We start from the raw sequence: 25,695 nt of genomic DNA on the forward strand, positions 1-25,695 counted from the left end.
AATTGAAGGGATCCAGACCATGCCCCTCCTTTCAGACCTAATGGGATGGATAAAAACAACCAGTGAAAAATGATCCCACAAATATCTCAGCCCTGTGATATGGAAGGTTTTTAAAGGTAATGACCAGCATCTTGAATTCCACTTGGAAATACACAGTTCCTGTAGCAGAGATGTAACATGGATGTATAGTATTGAGGTACACCCAGAAATGCCAGTGTTTCCAAGTTCTGGATCAGCTGCTGCTTCCAGATGGTCTTCAAGGATAACTCCATGTAATTGTGTTGCACTAATACACTTGAGAGGTGACTAAGGCATGTGCCTCTGAACAGTGCCTCTTGATCCAGGAAGGGGTGCAATTGAGTTCAAAAAACAAAGTTGTGGAGAAGCCTTCCTCATTATAGCTGCCATCTGCTCTTCAAAGATAACTTGTGAGTCAAGGAGGACCCCAAATTGCACAATGGATCCATTTGGGTCCAAAGATGGAAAAACCCTAGATACAGTGGACCCTAAAATCCAAGCCACTCAGTTTACCAAGGCTGAGCTGAGTTCTCTTCTTCCCCATCCAGGAGCTCACAACCTCCAGAAACTGAGAAATATTATATATCAAATGTGATTTATAGATTTTTGTAAATATAACCTGCAAAAGTTATTTGCCAGATGCTCTTCTATTCCAACTTTTCTTTTTAAAAAAATCTAACACTTGTTAGTCCAATACTGTCTACTTTTCTTGCTAACTTTTATAAAGAGTTTCAAAGGTTTGCCTAGTTTTCCTATTGAACTAGAAAGTGAGCGTGAAGACATAGAGCTTAATATTAATTTCTTGAATAACAAAGAAGTTCATTAGGCACACTTGTTCTCTCTAGCTAGTGAAATAGATGTGATTGTGTTATGATGCCTGTCTTTCATTTGTGCCCTCAGGGGAAAGCGGAGCAGGTAAAACAGAAGCAAGTAAATACATTATGCAGTACATAGCTGCCATTACTAATCCAAGTCAGAGAGCTGAAGTTGAAAGGTAAGGCATTTGCTTTGGAGGGAAAAATGTCTGATTTAATTGAATGCAAAATATAATTGCTCCATAGGAAAAAGTAGAAATGAAGGTGCATCAATAGGGTGCAGACTTTTAGCTTCTCAAAAGCTAAAGAAAAAAAAAGAACACAGAATAAATTGTATCAAATGTTCAAGGTACATTATGGAGCTCTAATATCAAATAATGGCCTAAACCCTTTAATAGCAACTTGCTGTTGCATAAGAGGTGGCTAGGGCAATGCCAACATCCCAAAAAGTAGTTGTCCCTGTCTGACTTATTATCTTCTGAGAATTTTAATGTGTCAGGTTTAAAGTGGGTTAAACTTTAGGCAACCTGAATACAACTGCTTTCATTTTCTCCTTACTATTTCTGCTATTAGTCAGGAGCATAATCTCAGCAATATTATCTATATATTTTGTCAGGATAATCTTCTATTCTCTAAAGCCCCTAAATCCTTGAGCATAATTTGGGAAATTATAGTTGGCTTCAGATTTCAGTTTTTAATACCTACAATGAAGGAAGTGACTCGACGACTGTATTTCTGCTTTCCTAACATAGAATGAAGTTTGCTTTAGATGAAAATTGAGAATTAAGGATCTATTATTTGCTTGAGATGGCTTTCTGCTGACCACATTTTGGAGCATGGCCTCCTTTAGCCTATAGTAGAACTAACATGGCCATTAGGTTTCTTACCTAGAAAAAAACATTATGTCTGACATAGGTTCCTTTACTACTGGTTTTTGGGCATGTGTGTTCTTTAAAGGGTGAAGAACATGCTGCTGAAATCCAACTGTGTTCTGGAAGCTTTTGGCAATGCGAAAACTAACCGTAATGACAACTCCAGCCGCTTTGGAAAATATATGGATATCAATTTTGATTTTAAAGGAGACCCCATAGGTGGACATATCAATAATTACTTGCTGGAAAAGGTAACTAGGGCTTTCATGCTCATCCACAGATATCTTTCAGAAATTAGTAAAAATTACTATATTATAAGCATCTGGATTCAAAATAGAAAATTGAACTGAGTTCTTGGGATAATACTTAAGTATATGGGAAAGTTGGCTCTAACTTGCAAAACTTTCAGTAAATATAATTGTAACAGAGACCACTGTTTTAAATAGATTATCATGTGGTTGTAAGGAAATTTACTATTACATGTTTCGTGGCCTGGTGAAAACCTCAGTTAAAAATGGAATAGATGATAGGGCAGTTTTTAAGTGCTGTCTAGCTTTCTGTTGTGTGACTATATGTGAAATTATTTTTTTAGAAAACATATATTGTATGTTTCTCTTCCCTTTCACCCTCCCCTCACTCTACTTTGCTACTCTGTCAGAATCATAATCTTGGAATAAACACTGAAATTTTGATGATTTAGGAGTTATTTTTCAGGTATTCTCCCCATCTCCCAAATTGAAATCATGCAGCAGTTTCTGTTGGTTTGGTAACCATATCATATTTTTAGAATTAATCCTATTGGATAATTTGAGATAGATTATCAAACTTGAAAAATGTCCTAAAACCATGGGCCCCCTAAATGTTACTGCTAATAATAAACTCCCACTTTAGCTGTGTCTTGCCCTCTGCTAGTTGTGTAAGTTGTCAAATAAAAATCAATCTTGGATAACCCTATTAAGCTTTCTATCCTATTTCTAGTTTATAATTTGTGGTTTAACAACTGTTCAAAAAAGTTGCTTACAAACCCTCCTTGGATAAATGGGTTCATATTTATTTACAACAACCCAATGGTTCACTTAACGGATTAAAAGATGATTAATGAAAACTTAACCAGTAGTATTATTAAAGTCCTGCTTACCCATCTGGTTGTCACCAGAAAGTATTCTACCCTTGGTCATACTAAATAAAATGTTGTGGCAGCAGCCTCATAGGGCCTCCATAGCTGTGTGAAAACCTAGTTGCCCTTTGTAGGAATTGCCACCACACTTCCTAAACTGAAATTGATTCGTGCAAATGGTTCTTATGCCACTGTTGTTCTGCAAGACTCTCATTATTTGTTTAATTTATTTAAAGGACTTTATATGGCTGTCCATCTCTCACATGACTCTGAATTGCTAACAGCCATAAAACTTCAATAGATAAATAAAATAATAATAATAATAGTAATAGTAATAATCAATTATATTGTGTTATATTGCAATAACATAAATTGTGTAACTAGTTCCCATCCCCCTTTAAGCCTCCCAAGAGAGATATTATTTAAACAGAGAAAGATTAGGTTTAAAAACAACCTGTTTTTAATATTTAACTTAATATAAACAATTTGCTTAGAATAGTACAGGTTAAAAAATAAATTAGCAAGCTTATTTCATAAGGCTCTTTCCTTGTTCTTCTAGTCCCGGGTGATTGTGCAGCAACCAGGAGAGAGAAACTTTCACTCCTTCTACCAGGTGAGTTACAAGTGTGAAATTGGGCACATTGTGGGTGATCACTTCTGAATTCAGAGGAATGCACTCTTTACCTTCTTTGTAATGTTCCACATTGTTTTATCCTATCAGTTTGCTAATCCTTCTTTCTTCCCTACTTCATTCACAGTGCAAAGGACAGTCTTTGTATAGCCATTTGGCTGTAGATGATAATTTATTCCATTCTGAGGCTCAAAGACTGACTCTTCAGATTTCCTTTATCCAAATGTAATGTTAGTTGGTGTTTTTATTTTCCTTGGAAGAGAAAATCATACTGGTTCTAGCTGCAGATGGAAATAATTTCCATATACTTCATGGTTTTGCCTTATGTGCCTGCTAGCAATTATGGTAACTGGATGCCTGTCTTGGATACCTCTGAAACAGCTAATAGTGCCTTAGGGTAGCCTTTTACAAAGGACAATGTCTGCTTCAGTTGGAAAATAGGATTCTGTATTACTATACTTTTATGCCAGGCTACCATGTTGGTAAAGCATATTGTTTTCCTGGAGAAGTGTGAAGACTATGGCACTGATTTCATTTATTTGAGAAATATATGTGGTCATATTATACAAAACAACTCTAGATAGCTAGCAAACCCACAAATAATAAAAAATAATTAATTTTTAAAATTATATTAAGCTAAAAATTAAGATTAAAATTAAGATATTTTCAATGCCATTCAGCATATTTTAATAATAATAATAACAACAACAACCCCCAGTGAGGCACTACCTTGACATGGTTGTGGGGCTTGTGTACTCTGAGGAAGATGAAATCTATGCCAGAGAATCAACCATAGTGGACATGTCTCATCAGAGGAGTCAGACAACGAGTGTCTCTCCCATAAAAAATATGGTGAGACATAAATTTCAGAAAACCATACTGGCTCAGATGTCGCCCAGGTTAACAAAGTCTGCGCTAGAAGTTGGATTTCCTGGATATCTTTGTGAAAAATGGGCTACAGGATTCAGGACTGTTAGCTGAGCAACCAGAGCCAGCAGCTGCAAAACTACTGAAAGAAAAGGTGTTTACCTATCGCAAATACACAGTTATTGAAAACAAAGAAATAATAATCTTTTATTACAGATCAAGACTAAGAAGAAGAGATATCTGAAATGAATGCATCAGTTCTGGAAAGAACAACATCCAGAATCAGAAATAACAGAACAGAGATTAGGAGATTGTCGATTTATAATACGAAATAAAGTATTCATAGAAACAGAATTGGATGAACTTCAAAGGTTTACCCAGGGCAAAGAAATCAAAGCCTTGCCAGAAGTAATGCAGAGTGTAGAGGCAAACCAGGGGGAGTTAGCAGTAGAGGAATCCAGCAAAGGTATACAACTGTTTTCATTTGGAAACCAGATACCTCTTCCTCAGGAAGAACAAAGCCCTCTAACTAAAGAAATAAAAGAAGTGAAACAAAGAATACCTGAGCATCTAGAACAGCACAAAAACAACAGAATAAGGATGCCTGCATTGAAGCTTGTTCCAAAGAAACAGCTTTTGTTGTTGTTAGTTGCGAAGTTGTGTCCGACCCATCGCGACCCCATGGACAACGTTCCTCCAGGTCTTCCTGTCCTCTACCATCTTCTGGAGTCCATTTAAGTTCACACCTACTGCTTCAGTGACTCAACCAGCCACCTCATTCTCTGTCGTCCCCTTCTTCTATTGCCCTCAATCTTTCCCAGCATTAGGCCCTTCTCCAGTGAGTTCTTCCTTCTCATTAGGTGGTCAAAGTACTTGAGTTTCAACTTCAGGATCTGGCCTTCTAAAGAGCAGTCAGGATTGATCTCCTCTAGGATTGATCAGTTTGATCGCCTTGCAGTCCAGGGGAGTCGCAGAACTCTTCTCCAGCACCATAGTTCAAAAACCTCAATTCTTTTGCACTCAGCCTTTCTTTCTTTTTTTTTTTACAAAGTTTTTATTGAGTACAAAGAAAAAAAGGATTAAAAACATTGAACATGGTAAATCGTCTTTGACTGACATCTCAGTCCATGTTGTACATTAATTACATATAATATATCTATATACAAACTATACATTTCTGATCTCTATCTTAACTTATCTCTTTATTTGTGACCTCCATTTTTCTTCCCTCCATCTATAAAATTTATTCCATATTCGATAAAATTCTGTTTCTTCCTGATTTTTTAATCTTTTAGTTATCCTATCTAGTTCTGCAGAATACATAATTTTCTTTATTAGTACTTCTTCACTCGGTACTTCCATTGCTTTCCACTTTTGAGCAAATAGTATCCTTGCCACTGTAACCACATGAATAATTAAATATGTGTCCTCTTTATTTACATTTTTCTCTAGTATTCCTAATAGTAATGCCTCAGGTTTGTATAGAATGTTTTGCCTAGTCATTTCTATTGCCCATTCCCAGACTATACGCCAATACACCTGTGCTTCTCTACATGTCCACCATACATGAAAAAGGTGCCCTTTTCCTTTTTACATTACCAACACATAGATGAATATCCGTTATACATTTTGGCTAATCTGGCCAGAGGGAGATGTCATCTGTAAACCATCTTATATAGGTTTTCTTTATATGATGTTGCCAATGTGATTTTGTTATTTCGTTCCCATACTTGCTGCCATTGATCCATATTTATATTATATCCTAGATCTATTGCCCACGTCACCATTGTTTCTTTAACCTGCTCCTCATATAGCTTATGTTCAGAATGCAGCTGCGAGAGCGATTGTGGGCGCGCCAAGGTATGCCCACGTGTCACCTATCCTCCGCGAGCTGCACTGGCTTCCTGTGGGTCTCCGGACAATTCAAGGTGTTGGTTATCACCTTTAAAGCCCTTCATGGCATAGGGCCAGGTTACTTACAGGACTGCATACTGCCGCACAGTTCCCAGAGACCGGTGAGGTCCCACAGATTGGGCCTCCTTCAGGTCCCATCGGCCAGACAATGTCGGCTGGCGGGCCCTCGGGGAAGGGCCTTTTCTGTGGTGGCTCCGACCTGGTGGAATCAACTTCCCCCCGAGGTTCGAACTACTCCCACCCTGCCGGCCTTTAAGAAAGCCATTAAAACTCTCCTGTTCCGGCAGGCCTGGGGCTGATGTCCCCGGGGAGGGGCCGGGATATGATCGGACACGCTGTATGAATGTATTTATTTTATTGTTTTATTGTCATATTATTGTTTTAATTTTGTACGTCGCCCTGAGTCCCTTGGGATTGGGCGGCATATAAATTTTAGAAATAAATAAATGTTCCAACAGGTGTTTATAAATATTCTTTATTTGTTTTTTCTCCGGGCCTAGCAGTATTTTATCTAACCCCGTATCTTGTCTTGCTTATCCTTCATGTATCTTGCTTGTATCTGGAGGTAAGACCACCACTCCATGTCTATTCCTTGTTGTTTTAGTTCTTGTTTTTGTTTTAAATAACTTTCTTCTGTCAAGATGTCTTTATTTATAATAGCATTGTCTTTCCTATACAAATTGGGATATGTGACTGCCTCCAATGGTGATAGCCAAGCCGGAATCTTTGTGTAATATTGGCATTTAACTATATTCCAGCTTTTTATTAATTCTTGCCAAACCTTATATCTTAAAAAATATTGGTGGTTTCTGCTTTGCCCCATCCATATGTGAGCATGCGAACCCTGCTGGAGGTCATAACCCTCTAAATGTAAACATCTTTTATTTTCTAAGGTTATCCAGTCTCTAATCCATGTTAGGGCCACTGCTTGGTAATATAGTTCCCAGTCTGAGAAACCTAAACCTCCCCTTTCTTTGGCATCCTGTAATGCCTTTAATTTTATTCTTGCTTTCTTACTGGACCACACAAATTTTAAGGTTAATTTATTCAACCCCTTGAAAAATTTCTTGTCTAATTGAATTGGGATATTCTGAAACAGGAATATCATTTTAGGTAAGATGTTCATTTTCACTGCAGCAATTCTCCCAAGTAATGAAAGATGCAAATTTTTCAACGGTCTAAATCTACTTTTATATTCTTTACCAATTTGCCATAATTGTCTTCTTTAATTGATGAGCAGCGTGCTGAAATAACTATCCCTAGATATTTTATTTAGAAACTACTTGTATACCTAATTTTGCCTCGAGGTTTCCTTTTTGTATATTAATCATGTTTTTTGTTATAATCTTTGTTTTGTTTCTATTTATTTTCAAACCTGCCAGATCCCCATACTCCAATATTTCGAATAGTTTCTGTCCTGATTGTTCTGGGTCTTCTAATATAAATGCTAAGTCATCTGCATAAGTTTGAAGTTTGTATGTTTCTTTCTTAATCTTAAGTGCTTTAATCTGCTCTCCTTGTCTTACTACTCTAGCAAAAATTTCTAATAAATATATAAATAGCAGTGGCGAGAGAGGACATCCTTGTCTTGTACCTCTCTGTATGTTGAATTTATTAGTGGCCTCTCCATTTATTATGATCTGGGCCTTTTGTTTGGAATATATTGCGGTTATCACATTTAAAAATTTTTCCCCAACATCCATTAATTTTAGTTGTTGGATCATAAATTGCCAATTGACATTGTCAACAGCCTTCTGTGCATCAAGGAACAGAAGTACCACTTGACGATCACTATGTGATTCATAAAATTCGAGAATGTCTAAGATTGTTCTTATATTCCGCTTAATCTGTCTGTTTGGTAAAAACCCATTTTGATCCGAATGTATGAAATCAATTAGGTACTTTTTGAATCTCTCCGCCATTATTGAGGCAAAAATTTTATAGTCAGAATTCAATAATGATATAGGTCTATAATTTTGTATCCATGTTTTTTCCGCTTCTTCTTTTGGAATCAATATTATATTTGCCTCTGACAAGGACTTAGGTATTTTAGCATCGGTTAATACGGCGTTGAAAACTTCTAGTAGGTATTGATTGAGTGCACTTTGTTGTTCTTTATATAGTTCCGCTGGTATTCCATCTGGGCCAGTCACCTTATTGATCTTTTGTTTATTTATAGCCCTGATTATTTCAGCCATTCTTATTTCCTCATTTAACATAGATTTTATTTCCTCCGGAATCTTCGGTATGTCTGCCTTCTCTAAGTATTCTATTATCCTTTCTGCATTTTTTCCCTCATTTCTCTTACATAGTTTTTCATAGTATCTTTGGGCGATTCCCCTTTTTATAGTCTCCTCCCCCTGAATCTCTCCTTTCTTGTCTTCCAGATTAATAATCTGTTGCTTCTCTTTCTGCCTTCTTAGTTTATACGCTAGCTATCTTCCCGGTTTATTCGCGTGTTCAAAGTTATTTTGCTTAGCTGCCTGTAATTTTTGTGCTAACTTTTCCGAATCCTCTATACATAGTTTATGTTTAATTAAATCCATTTTGTTTTTCAATCCTTTGTTTTCAGGATCTCTCTGAAATTGTGTTTCGGCCTGTTTGTATTCTTCCTCGAGCCTCATCCTATATTGTTTTTTTCTTTGTTTCTCTTGGCCATATACGAAATTGCTGCATCCCTCATATATGCTTTTGCCATATCCCAAATGTTCTGCAAGGATGTATCCTCATTGTCATTCGCTTGAAAAAAAAGGTGCATCTCTTTCTCCATTCTTTCCTTAAATTCTTTTTCTTTAAAAATCACTCTTTGGAAAGTCCATCTTGGCCTGCTCCTTTGTTCTTTCAAGCGAAAACTTACCAGATTATGGTCTGCCCAGAGGCAGCTCAGCCTTTCTTATGGTCCAACTTTCACAGCCATATATTGCAACTGGAAAAACCATGGCCTTGACTATACGTACTTTTGTTGGCAGAAACAGCTAGCACAAGCATTAAAAGATGCAAATACTGCAATATCAAGAATAAGCACCAACTCACTGCAAAAAACAAACCAACTAATGTACAGCACAGCTGCGGTTATAACTGAATACCTGGGATGCAAAATCAACAAAGAAGAAAAAACCAAACAGTACACCACAAAAATGGAAGGTTAGACTGGAAAATAAGATCAACAAGTTAAGATCAGATGCAAGCAAGCAAGCTAGAACAGATGAAAGAAAAGAAGCTGAAGAACAAGACGACCAAAGAACACCTAATCAAGAAATACCCCGTAGAAACAAAGAGACCAAGGGACTAATTCTGGCTGCACAAGATCAAGCCTTCAGGACAAATGCATACAAAATGAAAATTGAGAGGACAGCAGCAGACAGTAAGTGCCGCTTATGCAAAGAAGAAATAGTGGACCACATGGTAAGCTGCTGCAAGAAGATCATATAGACTGACTACAAGCAACGGCATGACAATGTAGCAACAAAGGTGCATTGGAAGATCTGCAAGAAATATCATTTGCCTGAAAGCATGAACTGAGGGGACCATAAAATAGAGAAAGTCATAGAAAATGAAAATGTTAAATTGCTCTGGGGCTTTAGAATTCAAACAGACAGGCACCTGCCACATAACACCCCGGACTTAACAATTATCAATAAGAAAGACAAAAAAGTCTGGATAGTAGACATGGCAGTGCCTGGAGACAACAGAATAGAAGAGAAAGAAGTGGAGAAGATCACAAAATATAAAGACCTACAAATAGAAATAGAACGATTATGGCAAAGGCAAACAAGGGTAGTACCAATAGTTATAGGCGCCTTGGATACAATCCCAAAACAATTGTAGCACCACTTGGACACCATTGGTATTGACAAATTTGCCATCAATCAATTGCAAAAGGCGGCCTTACTAGGAACAGCTTCCATCCTGCGACAATATCTGTAATACCATCAATTCAAACATCCAGATCTGCCTATCCCAGGTCCTTGGTAAGGACTCAATAGGTAGACAAAAATGCCAAATCCAGTCTGAACATCTGCCTGACTGTGTGATGATCAATAATAATAATAAAAAATAAAAGCTGAGCTCACTTCCCATTATGCTCCAGTGAAAGAAGAGCCAGGTTTCAATGTCCTTTCAGGATAGACACCCCCCTCCCAATATTTTGGTTTAGATGAAACAGTTTAAATATTTTGGGATACTAGCCATTCTGAGCCAAGAGAAAGTTTTCTAATCCTGGAGAAACCATGAGTTCTTGAATATTTAATAGTTTAAGACAGCTCCATTAAAAGCTGCACCACTTATAACAGGATGAAAGAAGAGGGAAGGAGAAACAACACTCTTTAAATGAAGGATACCCCTTAGCTGAGATTCCAGAAGGAAGATCCTAAAGATAGATAAAGTATCAGTACGTAATTGGGTTGAATGCCGCTGGAACCATATATTTTTTCCTCCTCCAAAATAACCTTATGTAAGAGAGAATCTAAATTATCTGGAGTGACTAGTAAAGGAGCAGCTGTTGCAATGCTTGCCCTCACTATTGAATATGTGTTTATACTGTATGTTTGAGATGGATTATCCTATCAAGACAAAGTATTTTAGATGGTAATAATATAAATAATGCATAGCACCAAAAAGACAATTGGTTTAAGGCAGTGGTTCTCAACCTTTTTAATGCCGCGACCCCCAACTGGTCATAAGTCGAGGACTTTCCCTGCCCGGGAGCGCCGCGCATGCGTGGTGCCGCCCCCTGCGCCAGCCGAGGTGTAGCTGGCAAGCGGCAGAGACAGAGCAGGCCGACCACTGGCTGGGCCACCAGTTGGCCCAGCCCAAGGGAGGTAAGGCACCCGCCGGGCCCCACGCGCGCCAGCAACCCTCCCTGCGCCTGCAGGCCTTCCACCTCCCACCCCTGGCCCTCTTTTACTTACATTTTTAGTAGTTGCTCAGCAGGGAGGGGTGGAAACTTCCAGACAGCTCGCCTTCGCTGCAGACAACTTGCAGCACCGTTTGCAGAATGGGACTTTTGGCGGGCTCAGCAAGAGAGTCTATTCAAGAGAGTCTATTCTATTGGCTTTCAAAAGCCAATAGAATAAAAGGGAGTAGCACAGCTAAGGAAAAGGGGGAAAAATGTGGACTGTGTTGTTTGGCGACCCCCATGAAATGGTTGTTCGACCCCAAATGGGGTCCCGACCCATAGGTTGAGAACCGCTGGTTTAAGGGGTGTTTGGTGCTCTCTGGGCTTGGTAGTTTCCTTGCAGATGTTTCAGTACCCAAACTAGGTAACATCATCAGTGCTAGTGACTAAGACTGATGATGTTATTTAGTTTGGAAAATAAAACATCTGCAATGAAAAAATCAAGCTTAGAGAGCACAAGGACCCTCATTTCAACCCTGAGCTACCATTATTCTCCTTTATCACTACAATTGATTTAAGTAATTGATTCTTATCTTTTTAGCTTCTTCAAGGAGGCTCTGAGCAGCTTCTGCGATCTTTGTATCTGCATAAAGATTTATCTGCATATTGCTATATTAGTGTTGGAGCACAACCAAAGGTGAGGAAGAATCATCTTTTTTTTTTGACACAGTTACATGGTAAACTATTCTATTTCTTATCAGTCTATACATTTGGTCGTGCATTATCTAATCATAACTATGAATGTGGATTTGAATAGGATATGTAAAAATGCTCTGGATATTACAGGTAGACCTTGACTAACAACACTTCATTTAGTGATTGTTCAAAGTTACAACATCACTGAAAAAAGTGACTTCTGACCATTTTTCACATTTATGACCATTGCAGCATCCCCATGACAATAGACAACTGGCTCATATTTATGATGGTTGCAGTGTCCCAAGGTCATGCGACCACCTTTTGCAACCTTCTGACAAGCAAAATCAACAGGGAAACCAGATTCACTTAACAACTGTGGCAAGAAAGGTCATAAAATAGGGCAAAACTCACTTAAATATCTCACTTAACAACAGAAATGTTGGTTTCAATTCTGGTCATAAGTCAGGGACTACCTGTATTGTATCTTATATTACCCTACTTGTATTATATAAAGTTACCTATTTTTATTTGGAATTCTCTGCTATGTTCTTTTTTGCTCCTTGACAACAATAACAAAAACAGTTTCTAAATTTGGCCAAATTGGTTTAAAATTCTCCTTGCCACTTTTTTATTTGGAAAAATAGTCTAATTCAAATATTCAGCTGAGATATTTTCTTTTTCAACTGTGATTTAATTCTTTTTTCCTTGTTTTCCTCCAACCTCCACCATCACCCCCTAATTTGGATTCATTATGAATATTTTAATAAATTAAATAGACTTTCTCTTCTGCTTTTCTTTTTCCTACTAGCTAGTTCACATAACACATTTATTACTAGTACTAATACTTTATTATTTGTTTTGGCTGAAATATTCCTAGAGATGAGATGTCCCATTTTCTCTGCCTAATATCTCATTCTTAGTGCTGAGGCAAGAGAGTGATTTCATGTTTTGTTTGTTTGTTTTTCAGTGTGCCATTAATGACAGTGCAGATTTCAAAGCTGTTGCTGATGCAATGAAAGTAATTGGGTTTGGACCAGAAGAGGTTCAAACAGTGTACAAAATCCTTGCTGCCATTCTGCATTTGGTAAATGATTCTCTCTGCTATTAGACTTCTGGAAAGAAATGTGTGTTGTAAGGTTATATGAGGAACATCAGGAACAAGAGAGTAATAGTTACATTTTACATCTATACATGCACATTCCTTTTGATGAGAGACTTTAATTCTGTTTAAATATATTAGAGATCGTTGATATTCAGGTTTCAGGTTTATTTATAAAGATAGGCAACCTAATAGAATGAATCAGGTTTCCATGGTTAAAAAAATTACAGATACTCCTTGACTTACAATTGTTGTTTAGCAATGGTTCCAAGTTACAACGTCGCTGACAACTTACACTTACAACCATCACACCACCCACACAATAACATGATTACAATCTGGGCGCTTGGCGATCAGCTCACATTTATAACAGTTGCAGTTTCTTGGGGCCGCATTATCGCCATTTGCAGCCTTCCCAGCCGGCTTCCTACAAGCAAAGCCATTGGGGAAGCCATCAGAGAATGTTACAATGTCATCATGTGTTATCTCAGTTAACAACATCAGTGATTCACATAAACAACCACAGCAAAAAAAGTTGCAAAATCACTTTTGGTCAAGTGGTGCCTCACTTAACCTTTGCATCATTTAATCACAGATTTTCTAGTCTAGTTGTTTTTGTGAGTCAAGGATGACTTATCGAAACCTCCAATGTTCTAGTGGACATGTTCTTTTCTTAAGTTTAATAAGGGATAACTTTCCTAATATTGTCGGTGACACGATGTATCAGGAATTTGGTTCCCTAGCAAGAAATGGTTTAGTTAAGATGGATATGGAATAGCTATTATCCTAGTTTGAGATGAATCAAGGAAATAGCCAGAGTTTTCAAGCAGCTGCAGTGTCTAAATTAAGCTTGATGCTGAAGTTGATGAGGGAATGAACAAGCTTCTTTCATATTTTCTCCAGGGCAACTTGAAATTTTCTGTGGATGGGGAAACACCAATGATTGAAAATGGCAAGCTAGTATCTGTTGTTGCCGATCTGCTCTCAACTAAAGCTGATATGGTAGAGAAGGCCCTGCTTTTTCGAACTGTAGCTACTGGTCGTGATATCATTGATAAGCAACACACAGAGCAAGAAGCCACTTATGGCAAAAATGCATTTGCAAAGGTGAATATAGATTCTATCATTTCAGTGTGAAGTCTACCTTTTTGGTTTATGATATCTTCATTTTTAAACTGAAGTTAATATGACTGAATCAAAAATTTCAAAATAGCCATGCAGATAAATCCACACATAAATTATTAGTATTGGCCTGATTTTTCTGTCCATGTTTTTCCGTTAATCACTTGTAATGAACAATTTATATAAGAAAGGGAAAAGGTGACATTCTCTCCAGTTATCAAAAATATTCTGTCAGTGATCCATCATCAGGTGCCTTATTTCTTGTGACCAGAAATCAAAATATTGTTTGAAGTTTGTCTGAATTGCCACTTATCTTTGAAATTATCTGGGCATTTATGAAGTCTTTGGAATTACCGAAGTTTATGGATGATATAAAAATCATATTATGAGAAATTGTGAGATGGGATATGAGAAGGCAAGTGCATTACTGGTGTGCAGGAAGATCGGATTGCACACATTTGTAGCTACTTTCCAGTGAAACACATTGTATATCATCAATGAAGTTAAGACGTTGGTGGAGGAAGAATCTGGAACTGGCTGACCTGTTAAATGCCCTGAAAATTACCCCATTGCAGTTTTAATAATGCTACAACAAAAGAACAGCTTTGTTTGCAGCTTATTTGTTTAACTCACGTAAGATTTTTACTGCTGCAGTGGTAGGTTAGAACTGGATGGTTCCCAGTTATCTTTTATAAGGCTACAGTGACCTAACATAAAAATACAGACTTAAATTAAATCTGGGTTCTAAATCAGGAAATAAAATTGGCTGATGTACTTGGGTTTGTAGGCAATATATGAGCGCCTTTTCTGCTGGATCGTGATGCACATCAATGATGAGATTGCAGTGAAAGACCACAACAGCGCTGTTCACGGCAGAAACACAGTGATTGGAGTTCTTGATATCTATGGCTTTGAGATCTTTGACAACAACAGGTGAAACAGGCAATCAAGCATACATTGGGTTCACAGGAGGATTTACGACATTATTTACTGGTTTTTCCTTTTTTATAGTTTTGAACAGTTCTGCATTAACTACTGCAATGAGAAGCTGCAACAGCTCTTCATTCAACTTGTTTTGAAGCAAGAACAGGAAGAATATCAGCGAGAGGGGATTCCTTGGAAGCATGTGAGTGGATTTACATGGTCTGCTCAGAAAGGCTCGGTGATTACCCCACCCCCAAATTAAGACTTAAAATTTAGTATCACATGGGGGGGGGGATCCAATAGGCTTATTTAAAACATCAAACCTAAAGATCACAGTCTCTAGAAAACCAATTAATAAAGCCTGCAAAAGCCTTGAAGAAAAAGATCAGGCTTTCGTGCCTAAAACTGAGAACTGAAAGCAGACACATTTTACCCAGTTAAGAAGGTAAAGAAAATGGGGATGGTTTTCAAGAAAAAAACTATTTCTGTTATAACTGGATTTGAGGAAAGGGTTAAAAATATAAAACGTCAAGGAAGACTATTTTTAGCTGTTATATAGCCTAAGGGAGTCCTTATAGAAATAATCTTTTAAATACTTTGATCCCAAGGCATGGTGAAAAAGATTACAATCGGCAATCTGAGTTATGCCTGGAAGCAGACCAATAGCCAAAGCAGCCACAATAGCAATAGTACATTAGACTATGATCTTTGAAAACACCCTCTGCTCCTGCAGCCATGTATTCATGGATATACAAATATTCCTGTGTTCAGCTCCCTGTTCACCAAATTAAATGGGGGGATCAACTCCTTCCAGATCCCATTCCTATTGGATTGTTATCTAATGGGGCCTTGGAAATGGGCATTTAATAATAAAGAAGTTTCCTCTGAACTTCTTCCTGGCAGAGGTTCAATCAGCTTCATCTCTCTTAGGCTTTAGGAAAATTGTAAAGATTTATCTGTTCCAACTTGAACAGGAAGAGAGTGTACTATAATTGAAGGTGAGAACCATATGCGCATGTCATTTATATTTTTTGGTTTTATCTTTCTTGAGCTTTCATTTTTACTTGTATCTGGAATTGCATGTATTTGGAAGCATTACATATTGGAATTGTTAGCTATGTAGAATCTTGAGCATGAATAAAATACAAGCAAAATGAATATTTTGTATACTATAACTTCTAATGGGTTTTCATGGAATGTCCCATGTAGAATGTATTATAATAGTCTAACCAAGAAAAGAATAGGTTATCACCCAGTTCACTTTGGTGTATTCCAATAATGGTTATCATTAAACCATGGTTGAGCAAGGAACATTCCTATATAATGTAGTTGCTTCTTCAAAGAGATTGCAAGTGCATCTAGCTATGGTTAAACAGCAACATCCAGGTGATCCTTATTCTCATGGACACATGCTGGTTCAGGATACCCATACTTACACAAGCTGGAAAAAAATGTACCCATATACTGATAATATCTTCCCCTAAATTTCTGGAATATGATACATTTCACAACAGTTTCAGTACATAGAAAAAATTATATCCTAGTACAGATGTCCTCAGGGACTCCGCATATTTAATCATTTTTTCCAAGATTCTGAGACTGCTCTCAGAACTTTGAAGGAATAGAGAGGGTTTCTACCTTTAATGTTATTGGTATAAAGTTCAAATAAAGCAGGTAAAACTTGGAATATATATTTCCCATCTCAACCACAGAAAATGTTTTATCAGTACTTCTTTATTCTTCAGAATTCTCTAGATTTAGAAATCAGTTTCAAACTGTTGCTATAGAATTTGAACAGCTTGTCTTAAATCTGTCTGAAATATTGTATATGAATTTAGAATAAATCTAATTGCATTCCAAAGTAGGAACTGCATCTGAAGGAAATTTAAACGGATATCTTCTCATTTCCTTTTGTATTACTGATTCTAGTAGCACAGTGTACTTTTCCTCATAGAGTTTTCTTTAATATTTGTGCTCAAATATTCTGTAGATTGACTACTTCAACAACCAGATTATTGTTGATCTTGTGGAGCAGCAACATAAGGGAATTATAGCCAATTTGGATGATGCGTGCATGAATGTTGGAAAAGTCACAGATGAAATATTCTTGGAGGTTCTTAATAAGAAGTTGGGCAAGCATGCTCACTTTTCCAGCAGAAAGGTATTTTTGTCTAATCTGGCATTAACTATAATTCTGTCACTAGACTATTTTTTTTTACTTAATTAGCATTGAAATGTTTTATCTTGTACTTTCTCAATTGAAACAGATCAGTTTACACAAAATTTATCTTCATATTATACCACTGCTTCTAAACATGTGCCAAGAAATTTTGAAAAGCATATTTTTTAGAGTTTATAACTGATTGATTTTTTTTCCTAAAACATTTTTATCCTCCTGAAAGGTTTCAAAGAACAGTGCACAAAAAGGTAATCTCTATCCACATGTTCACAATTTAAATTGCAGTACCTAAAAAACACTGTACAAAAACAAAAATAGAACAGAAGACCATAAAAAACTAATCCACACAATATTTTCTTTATTATCAAGTTGACCAAGTCATATTATCAAGTTCAGCAAATGCCATTTCCTCACAGTGGAAGACTGCTTCCTCTCTGATGGGCTCAGAGTGTAGCAACATGGAAGAAAGTTCATAACTAGACCAGTGCTGCCTCTTCCATCTTCCCCTCTTCATGGTGTCTCGTTCAGTATATATTTAATCCTATTGGGATTTTAAGAACTAGAACACACTTTTTAATCCACGTCAAGCCATAAATTTGTAGGTGTTACGGCTGAATTGAAAATACATGAATTTTCAGTGCATCCCATTCCATCCATAATGTGGATCTGATTTTGATGATTTGGGACTTAAACTGAACTATAGCATTTGTTAGCTTGTAGTCTGTTATTACTATGGTGACATTGACTGGAGGAAGGAACCAATTGGCACATACCGAATATGTAGCTAAGATTCACAGATTGAGAGAGAGAAAAAATTAGGAGCCTATGGTTTGAAGTACTCCTCTGCTATAAATAATGCTGTTTCCAAAGGGGAAAAAATTAATATCCAGCAGAGGGAGCCATAGACTTTTCAATGTTAAAGAGAAAACAGAAGCAGAAGCTGACTAGACAGTGATGTCATTTATAACCAATAGGAGTCCAGTTTAATTTCATGTAACATTTCCTAAGCAAGTAAGAGTAGAGAATATGGCATATATATGTTTTTTATTTCAAAAAGGTGAGGAGATTCCTTTTGAAACTATAATTGAACAATACTTTTATTGGAAGCAAACAGAAATGCAACAAAATGGCAAATTGTTAGAGCTATTCAAAAGGCTAATTACAGAAAACACTGGGAGAGGGGGGTGTTAAGGGAAAAAACTAGGTTTGCTGAATGCACAAAGTCTTGATTTGATCATATCCATAAAATAGAGTGTTAGATAATAATTGCTGTCTTAAACAAATAGTACTGAATACTATACAGATTTCAGGTTGTCCCTAGGATTGTTAGAGTTGCCTCTAGGATTGTTAACAACTAAGAATAGCTAATCATCCATTTTTGAAAGTACATCATATAGCAGTTAATACATTCTATCTTCTAAGTGAAATGTAGAGATTAAGCACTTTTCATTATTAACAAATTTAAAGGGATGTCATTTTTACAGTCAGAAATAGTAAAGTTCTTTGTGAATTGATATAGCTTGGGGAGAAAATAGCATAATTACAGTTTTACCCATAGTTTATATGTTTTATAAATACAGAAAGCCACTGGAAGAGTAGTGATGATGATGGTGATAATGATGATGATGGTGCATACAAAGACAGAATTGAGAAGACAGGAATAGGCAGACTGACTACAAACAATGGCGTGACAAAATAGCAACAATAGTACATTGGAAGATCTGTAAGAAGTATCATTTGCCTGCAAGCAAGAACGGATGGAACCATGAAATAGAGAAATTCATAGAAAATGAAGAAGTTAAATTGTTCTGGGACTTTAGAATTCAAACAGACAGGCACCTGCCACATAACACTCCAGACTTGACAATTGTTGATAAGAAAGACAAAAGAGTCTGGATATTGGACATGGCAATGCCTAGAGATAGCAGAATAGAAGAGAAAGAACTGAAGAAGATCATAAAATACAAAGATCTACGAATAGAAATAGAACTACTGTGGCAAAGGCAAGCAAGGGTAGAATTAATAGTAATAGGTGCTTTGGGTACAATCCAAAAACAACTGGACCACCACTTGGACACCACTGGCATTGACAAATTCACTATCAGTCAATTGCAAAAGGTAGCTTTACTGGGTACAGCTTCCATCCTGCAATGATATCTGTAACACCATCAAACATCTACATCTGCCTATCCCAAGTCCTTGGTAAGAACTCGATAGGTATGCAAAAATGCCAAATCCATTTGAACATCTGGCTGTGCGAAGAAGGAGGAGGAGGAGGAGGAGGAGGAGGAGGAGGAGAAGGAGAAGAAGAAGAAACTTGATAACTTGGATCGAAAGACAAGAAAACTAATGACAATGCACCATGCTCTGCACCCAAAAGTGATGTTGATCGATTGTGCTTGCCAAGATCTCAGGGTAGCAGAGGACTTTTACAGATGAAGCTAACTGTGGAAGGAGAAAACATGGCTTAAATGACTACATAAAAAAGGAAGGAGACTCTGATGAAGGTTTAACAAGAGAAATGTCTTGAAAACAATGAGATTGAAAGCAGAATATCAAAAGGAAACAATTGACCATCAGATTTGTAACTGGAAAAACAACACTATGCACAGTCAATATCTGAAGAACATTAAAGGAAAGGTAGATATAAAGCTTTGCAGACCAATTCCGTGAAAGCAAAAATTCAACATATCAACAACGACAGCAAATATCGTTTATGCAACGAGAAAGATGAAACAATGGATCACCTTATCAGTGGCTACAGCAAAATCTCACAAATTGATTATCTACAATGTCATGATCAAGTTGCCAAAATCATACATTGGAAACCTTGCCAGAAGGTTCAAATGCAGCAAAAATTACTGGGAGCACCAAATTGACAAAATTCTTGAAAATGAGCAAATCAAGATCCTGTGGACTTTCGGATCCAAACAGACTATTGTGGAAAAGAAGAAAGTCTGGTTCATTGGTATTGCAATACCAGGTGATGCATGAATTAAAGAGAAACAATTAGAAAAAAATTACAAAGTACTGTTATTTTCAAACTGAAGTTGAGCGACTATAGAGGAAGAAATCAGTGGTTGTACCAATAATAATAGGAGCAATACGCAAAGGGCTGCCTAGATACATGGAAATACATGAACTGCCTAGATACATGGAAATTTTGAACTTATTAGTTCTGAATGTCCTGACTGCAAAAAACCACCTTACTCAAAACTGCCTATATACTTAGACACTACTTTTAACAATTCTTAGGTCCTTGGTTAGGATTTGAACTGTTAAGTTTTTACCAGTCCCTGACCTGTGAATCAAATTGAAGATTAGCCATAATAATAATAATAATAATAATAATAATAATAATAATAATAATAATAATAATAATAATAAACAGTGCTGTATTGGAAGATCTGCAAGAAATATCATTTGCCTGCAAGCAAGGACTGACAAAATCATAAAATAGAGAAATTCATAGAAAATGAAGAAGTTAAATTGCTCTGGGACTTTAAAATTCAAAGAGACAGGCCCTTGCCACATAACACCCCAGACTTAACAATTGTCGATAAGAAAAATTAAAAAAAATCTGGATAGTGGCAATGGCAATACCTGGAGACAGCAGAATAGAAGAGAAAGAACTTCAAAAGATCGCAAAATATAAAGACCTACAAATAGAAATAAAATGACTGGCAAAAGCAAGCAAAGGTAGTACCAGTAGTAATAGAGCCCTGGGTTCAATCCCAGAGCATCTGAACACCATTGGCATTGACAAATTCACCATCAGTCAGTTACAAAAGACAGCTTTACATCCTGCGACGATATCTGCAACACCATCTAACATCCTTGGAAAAGACTTGATAGGCAGACAAAAATGCCAAATCCAGTCTGAACATCTAGCTCACTGTGCGACAGACCAATAAATATAGTCAATTGGAAAAGGCGATTTTACTTGGAACAGTTTACATCTTGCAACAGTATTTTTAACACCATTAAAAAACAATATCTCCCTATTCCCAATCCTTAAAAAGGATTCTGTGGGAGGATAAAAATGTCAAATCCAGTTTAAACCACCTTGGTTGACTGTGCGATAAACCATAATAATTAACTTCAATAGCACTTTTAAACTAATGAAACTGATGAAATTCTTCATGATCAGATGTAAAATATAAAACAATTTTTAACATGTATTTGATAATATTGTGTCCAAATTTAACACAATAGAACTACAATATTAAGCTTCTTGCAGAATAAAAAGCCCAAGCAAATGTAAAATAAGAGCTTCGTGGCTCTTGTGAAACATGCATGAAAATAACCTTTTGAAAGACACTGTATATTTGATAAGTTTGGCGATAATCACCATAATTATTATCAAAATCATACTGGATTTATGTTCTAGCATACATGAAATCTAAGATTTTCATTTCCATTTTTCATTCATTGTAATTTGATGCTTTATTTGAAACTGACAGACTAAATGAGTTCAAGCTATATATTATAAAATTAGATTCGTCAAAAATCATTGTAAAAATTAATTACAATTTTAAATAAGATAGCAGACTAAGGTTGGTGAAAGCAGACATTGAAAGCATCTGATATTCTTTTTTGTGTCTGTGTTGGAGGAAATGGGAGGGAGGTCGTGTTCTTTCATGCTAGAACAGTGGTTCTCAACCTTTTTATAGCCGCGACCCCGGTAGTAAGTTGAGGACTACCGGCCCGGGAGCGCCGCGCATGCGTGGTGCCGCCCCCTGTGCCGGCTGAGGCATAGCTGGCAAGGGGCGGTGGCAGGCAGGCCCGGGCGCTCCCGAGCGGCAGCGGTGACGCAGGGTGACCACCAGCTGGGCCGCCAGCTGGCCCCGCTCAAGGCAGGTAAGGCACTTGCCAGGCCCCACGCGCGCCAGCAACCCTCCCTGCGCCCACCGCTGCCCCGCTAGGCTTACTTTGGCCGCTGCCCATTCAGGGCGGCGGCAGGCAGGCCCAGGTGCTCCCGGGCAGCCGCGGCGGCGCAGGGCGACCACCGGCTGGGCCACCAGCTGGCCCAGCCCAAGGCAGATAAGGCACCTGCCAGGCCCCACGCGTGCCAGCAACCCTCCCTGCGCCCACCAGCCTCCCACCCCCGGCCCTCTTTTACTTACTTTTTAGTTGCTCAGCAGGGAGGGAAGCTCTGCAGACTGTTCCCTTTGCGGCACCGTTTGCAGACTGGGGCTTTTGGCAGGCTAAGCAGGGCAGAGACAGTCCTGGACAATTCCTACTGGCTTTTGAAAGCCAATAGAATTAGACTCTGTTCGCAAGCCAGTAGAATAAGAGGGAGTAGCAGAGCTAAGGAAAAGGGGAAAAAATGGCAGAAAAAATGGCAGACCACGTTGTTTGGCGACCCCCGTGAAATGGTCATTCGACCCCAAATGGGGTCGCGATCCACAGGTTGAGAACCACTGTGCTAGAATAAACAATGGTTTGCCATGCTATACAAAACTGATCAGCATATACCGTATATTCCGGCGTATAGGCCGACCTGGCGTATAAGACAACTCCCGAGTTCTACACCGAGTCGCAAGATGATCGACGCCGAGTCGCAAGACGATCGACGCCGAGTTGCATGGCTAGAAAGTCATCTTATATGCCGGAAACTACCGGTATTTCCGGCGTATAAGACGACCGATGCCGAGTCGCATGCCTAGAAGGTCATCTTACATACCAGAAACTACCTTATTTCCGGCGTATAAGACGACTCGGCGTATAAGACGACCCCCGAGTTCGGCGCCTGTTTCAATGCTCTCAAAAGTCACCTTATACGCCGGAATATACGGTAACTCATCTGCTCTCATTGTTAAAATTAAACTAAATGAAGGAAATATTGTTCAAACTGCAGTACAGTTGAAGATGATTTAACAAGCATTATCACACAGTTAAAATAAATGTGTTGATTGATTATTGAATTAAATAGACAAATGCATAACATTATGCAGGAAATCATCTTATAAATTAATACTTCTGCATTGAGAAGTACATTCTGTTTTCAATGAAAACTGCATGTTTGTGGTTTGGCAGCACAACTCATTTGGAATTACAGATCAAGCTTGTCTCCTTCCTTTTCCAATAATTAGAATTGATGGTTTTAATAATTTCAATTTTTCATCTCAGTCTTAGAATTAAAGTATGGCTTATATCTTCTTTTCATTTCTGTGGATATATGAATCCTACTTCTTCCATGTATTTCATATTTTGTTTACTGTATGGATTTGTATTTTTAAATGCATATTTCTTATCTTTATATTGCCAGGTCAATATTTCAAAAAGTGAAATAGAATGAAGAGTCAGATAGGGTCAATCAAACAGGTTGTATTTCAATATCTTACTAAAAGCAATAATGGAAATATTGAGAAGGGTATATTCATCATCACAGTTCTATATTAACTGATTTACTTATTGATGTGTGCATATAAAATGTTTTACACTTTTTTGTATTTAATTCACCAGGTGTTTTTTTAAATGAAAAAAGCCCTTTGTAAAGGTCATGTTTTGTGAAAAGAGCCCTTAGTAAACATCATATGCATTTGTTTCCCATGTGTTCTATCACTAAGTTGTATCAAATCACTAAGAAATACACTGTCTTGTCTTACAGAAGCTTGTATAGCATCTGCATTAAGGAAGGAGCTTTCACAACTAGATGTAGCAATAATTAGACTTCATTCAGATCTGTAACTGAAAACCTGCTGAAAGTTACCGGCAATTGCATTTTAATAATTACTTTTTAATCCATTTGTTTTTAAGCTTTGTGCTATGGATAAAAACCTGGAATTTGATAGAGATTTTCGGATTAAACATTATGCTGGAGATGTTATGTAAGTTTGTTTCTCGTATTTGTTGTCCTGATTCATATTAAAATATTATAAATGCATAGTTGCGTAATTATAGTTGCACTTTGTTTTTTCTTCTATATTTCCTTTTGCTTTTTTTGCAATGTAGGAAAACATCTGAAATTATTTCACTATGATATCCAAATAATTGGTGTAGCGTATATACTATATTGTGCTATAAAAATCCAGACATCTTATTGACAACACCTGCTCAATTTCCTGCCTTATTGTTCCATGCATGATAGTATATTCTCCTCCTCCTCCTCCTCCTCCTCCTCCTCCTCCTCCTCCTCCTCCTCTCTCTTTTCTCCAATTAAGATAGATTAAACCTGAGCTCCTTTTCAACTCTGTGAAGTAGATTGGGCTGAGAATGAGAGTAACTGACCTAAAACAGTTAGTTCCTGGGATTTAGGTCTCCTCAGTTGTAATAACATATCTTAATTGCTATGGTGTATACCAGTGATGGCAAACCTATGGCACATGTGCCAGAGGCGACACTCAGTGCCCTCTCTGTGGGCACACTTGCTGCCACCGCCGGCAGCTCACACAGGTACATTAGGCCTGGGCTTTTCAACATTTTTATCGATTGTACCACTTTTAGGATATGGCAATATTCAAGTACTACCTAGCAAGGTGTCAAAAACTTGATGATCAAAAAAAAAACCTGTTCAAAGTTGCAGTTGCACTGAAATGATTTATGACCATTTTTCACACTTATGACCATTGCAGCATGCCCAGGGTCATGTGATTTATATTTGGATGCTTGGCAACTGATTTATATTTATAATGGTCACAGTATTCCAGGGTCATGTGATCCCCTTCTGCAACCTTTTGACAAGCAAAGTCAATGGCAGAGCTGCTGGTGGCCAAGTGCTAAGGTGGGACTTCCTTTCCTCCCTCCCTTCCCTGCCTCCCTTTTTCTCATTCCCATCTCCTTCTGAAGGAAGAATTTGAACCCCCACACACATATTTTCACTCTTCCATATATTGATCAAACAAGGAAAGGCCTCCAGAGACAGAAAAGACAAGCTGCTGAGTGAACTAGCTTAGAAAGACACATTCCCCTTTAAGAACTAGCTACTGGCTAGAAAGGAAAGTAAGGAGTGCAGCCGGCACTTAAGGAAGAAAAGAAATGTAAGTACTGGCTGCCGGCTAAGGCAGCCTCCCCAAATGGCTCCATTCTTAAGTAAAGGAATGCTACAGGCAAAATCCATTCAGGAGAAAAATACTTCAAAATCCCTTGCAGCAAAACTTACAGCTAACAATAGCAGAGCAATAGAAGCTAACACGAAACATCAGCCAAATAGAAATTGCCAAACACTCCTTAAGAACACAAAGCCCGCCTTGCACAAATCCCAGAACTTCAAAGTCACAAAAGTACATAAGAATCCTTCCACTCTCCATCTCCCTCCCTCGTGCCTCACTTCCAGCCATTGCTATCTTTTTTCATTCCTCTTGGAGGGCGACCCCTCTCCTGCTACATTTCTTGCCTGTTTGCTGCTGCCAGCACAGGTGGCTGCCACAGCAGTTGTAGATCAGCTCATGGCCAGTCTGTTTCATCATCATCATCATCATCATCTCCTCCTCCTTCTTCTTCTTCTGTGCACCTGACTCCACCTCCTCCCAAGGCTGCTGCTTTTTTTCTCTCTCCCTCTCCTGCCTCCTTTTATAGCCTCTCCTATCTCTGCTCCCCTTTCTCATGGGGGAGGGTGAGCCAGCAGTGAGCCTTGGGCCTTTGCAGCGCCAGAGACTC

At 37.8% G+C, this 25,695-nt stretch overlaps 1 protein-coding gene across 2 annotated transcripts in view; it reads left to right on the forward strand.

The window, feature by feature from the left end:
* The window catches only part of MYO1D (myosin ID), a 188,037-nt gene that overhangs the window by 46,757 nt on the left and 115,585 nt on the right, over nt 1-25,695 (forward strand). Inside the window, exons 3-12 of one of the 2 annotated variants that reach the window (XM_039331715.1) lie at nt 919-1,012; nt 1,791-1,956; nt 3,382-3,435; nt 11,673-11,768; nt 12,738-12,854; nt 13,773-13,976; nt 14,779-14,924; nt 15,003-15,117; nt 16,906-17,076; nt 18,675-19,126. In XM_039331715.1, coding sequence (XP_039187649.1) covers nt 919-1,012; nt 1,791-1,956; nt 3,382-3,435; nt 11,673-11,768; nt 12,738-12,854; nt 13,773-13,976; nt 14,779-14,924; nt 15,003-15,117; nt 16,906-17,076; nt 18,675-18,758 — 1,247 coding nt within the window. In that variant the 3' untranslated portion in view covers nt 18,759-19,126. Of the gene's footprint in view, nt 1-918; nt 1,013-1,790; nt 1,957-3,381; nt 3,436-11,672; nt 11,769-12,737; nt 12,855-13,772; nt 13,977-14,778; nt 14,925-15,002; nt 15,118-16,905; nt 17,077-18,674; nt 19,127-23,856; nt 23,928-25,695 lie in introns of those variants that run through there. The other variant, XM_039331714.1, reaches the window with a different exon arrangement.

The sequence above is a fragment of the Crotalus tigris genome, unplaced genomic scaffold (assembly GCF_016545835.1).
Source record: "Crotalus tigris isolate CLP2741 ecotype Arizona unplaced genomic scaffold, ASM1654583v1 scf7180000024437.13266115, whole genome shotgun sequence".
Lineage (NCBI taxonomy): Eukaryota > Metazoa > Chordata > Lepidosauria > Squamata > Viperidae > Crotalus > Crotalus tigris.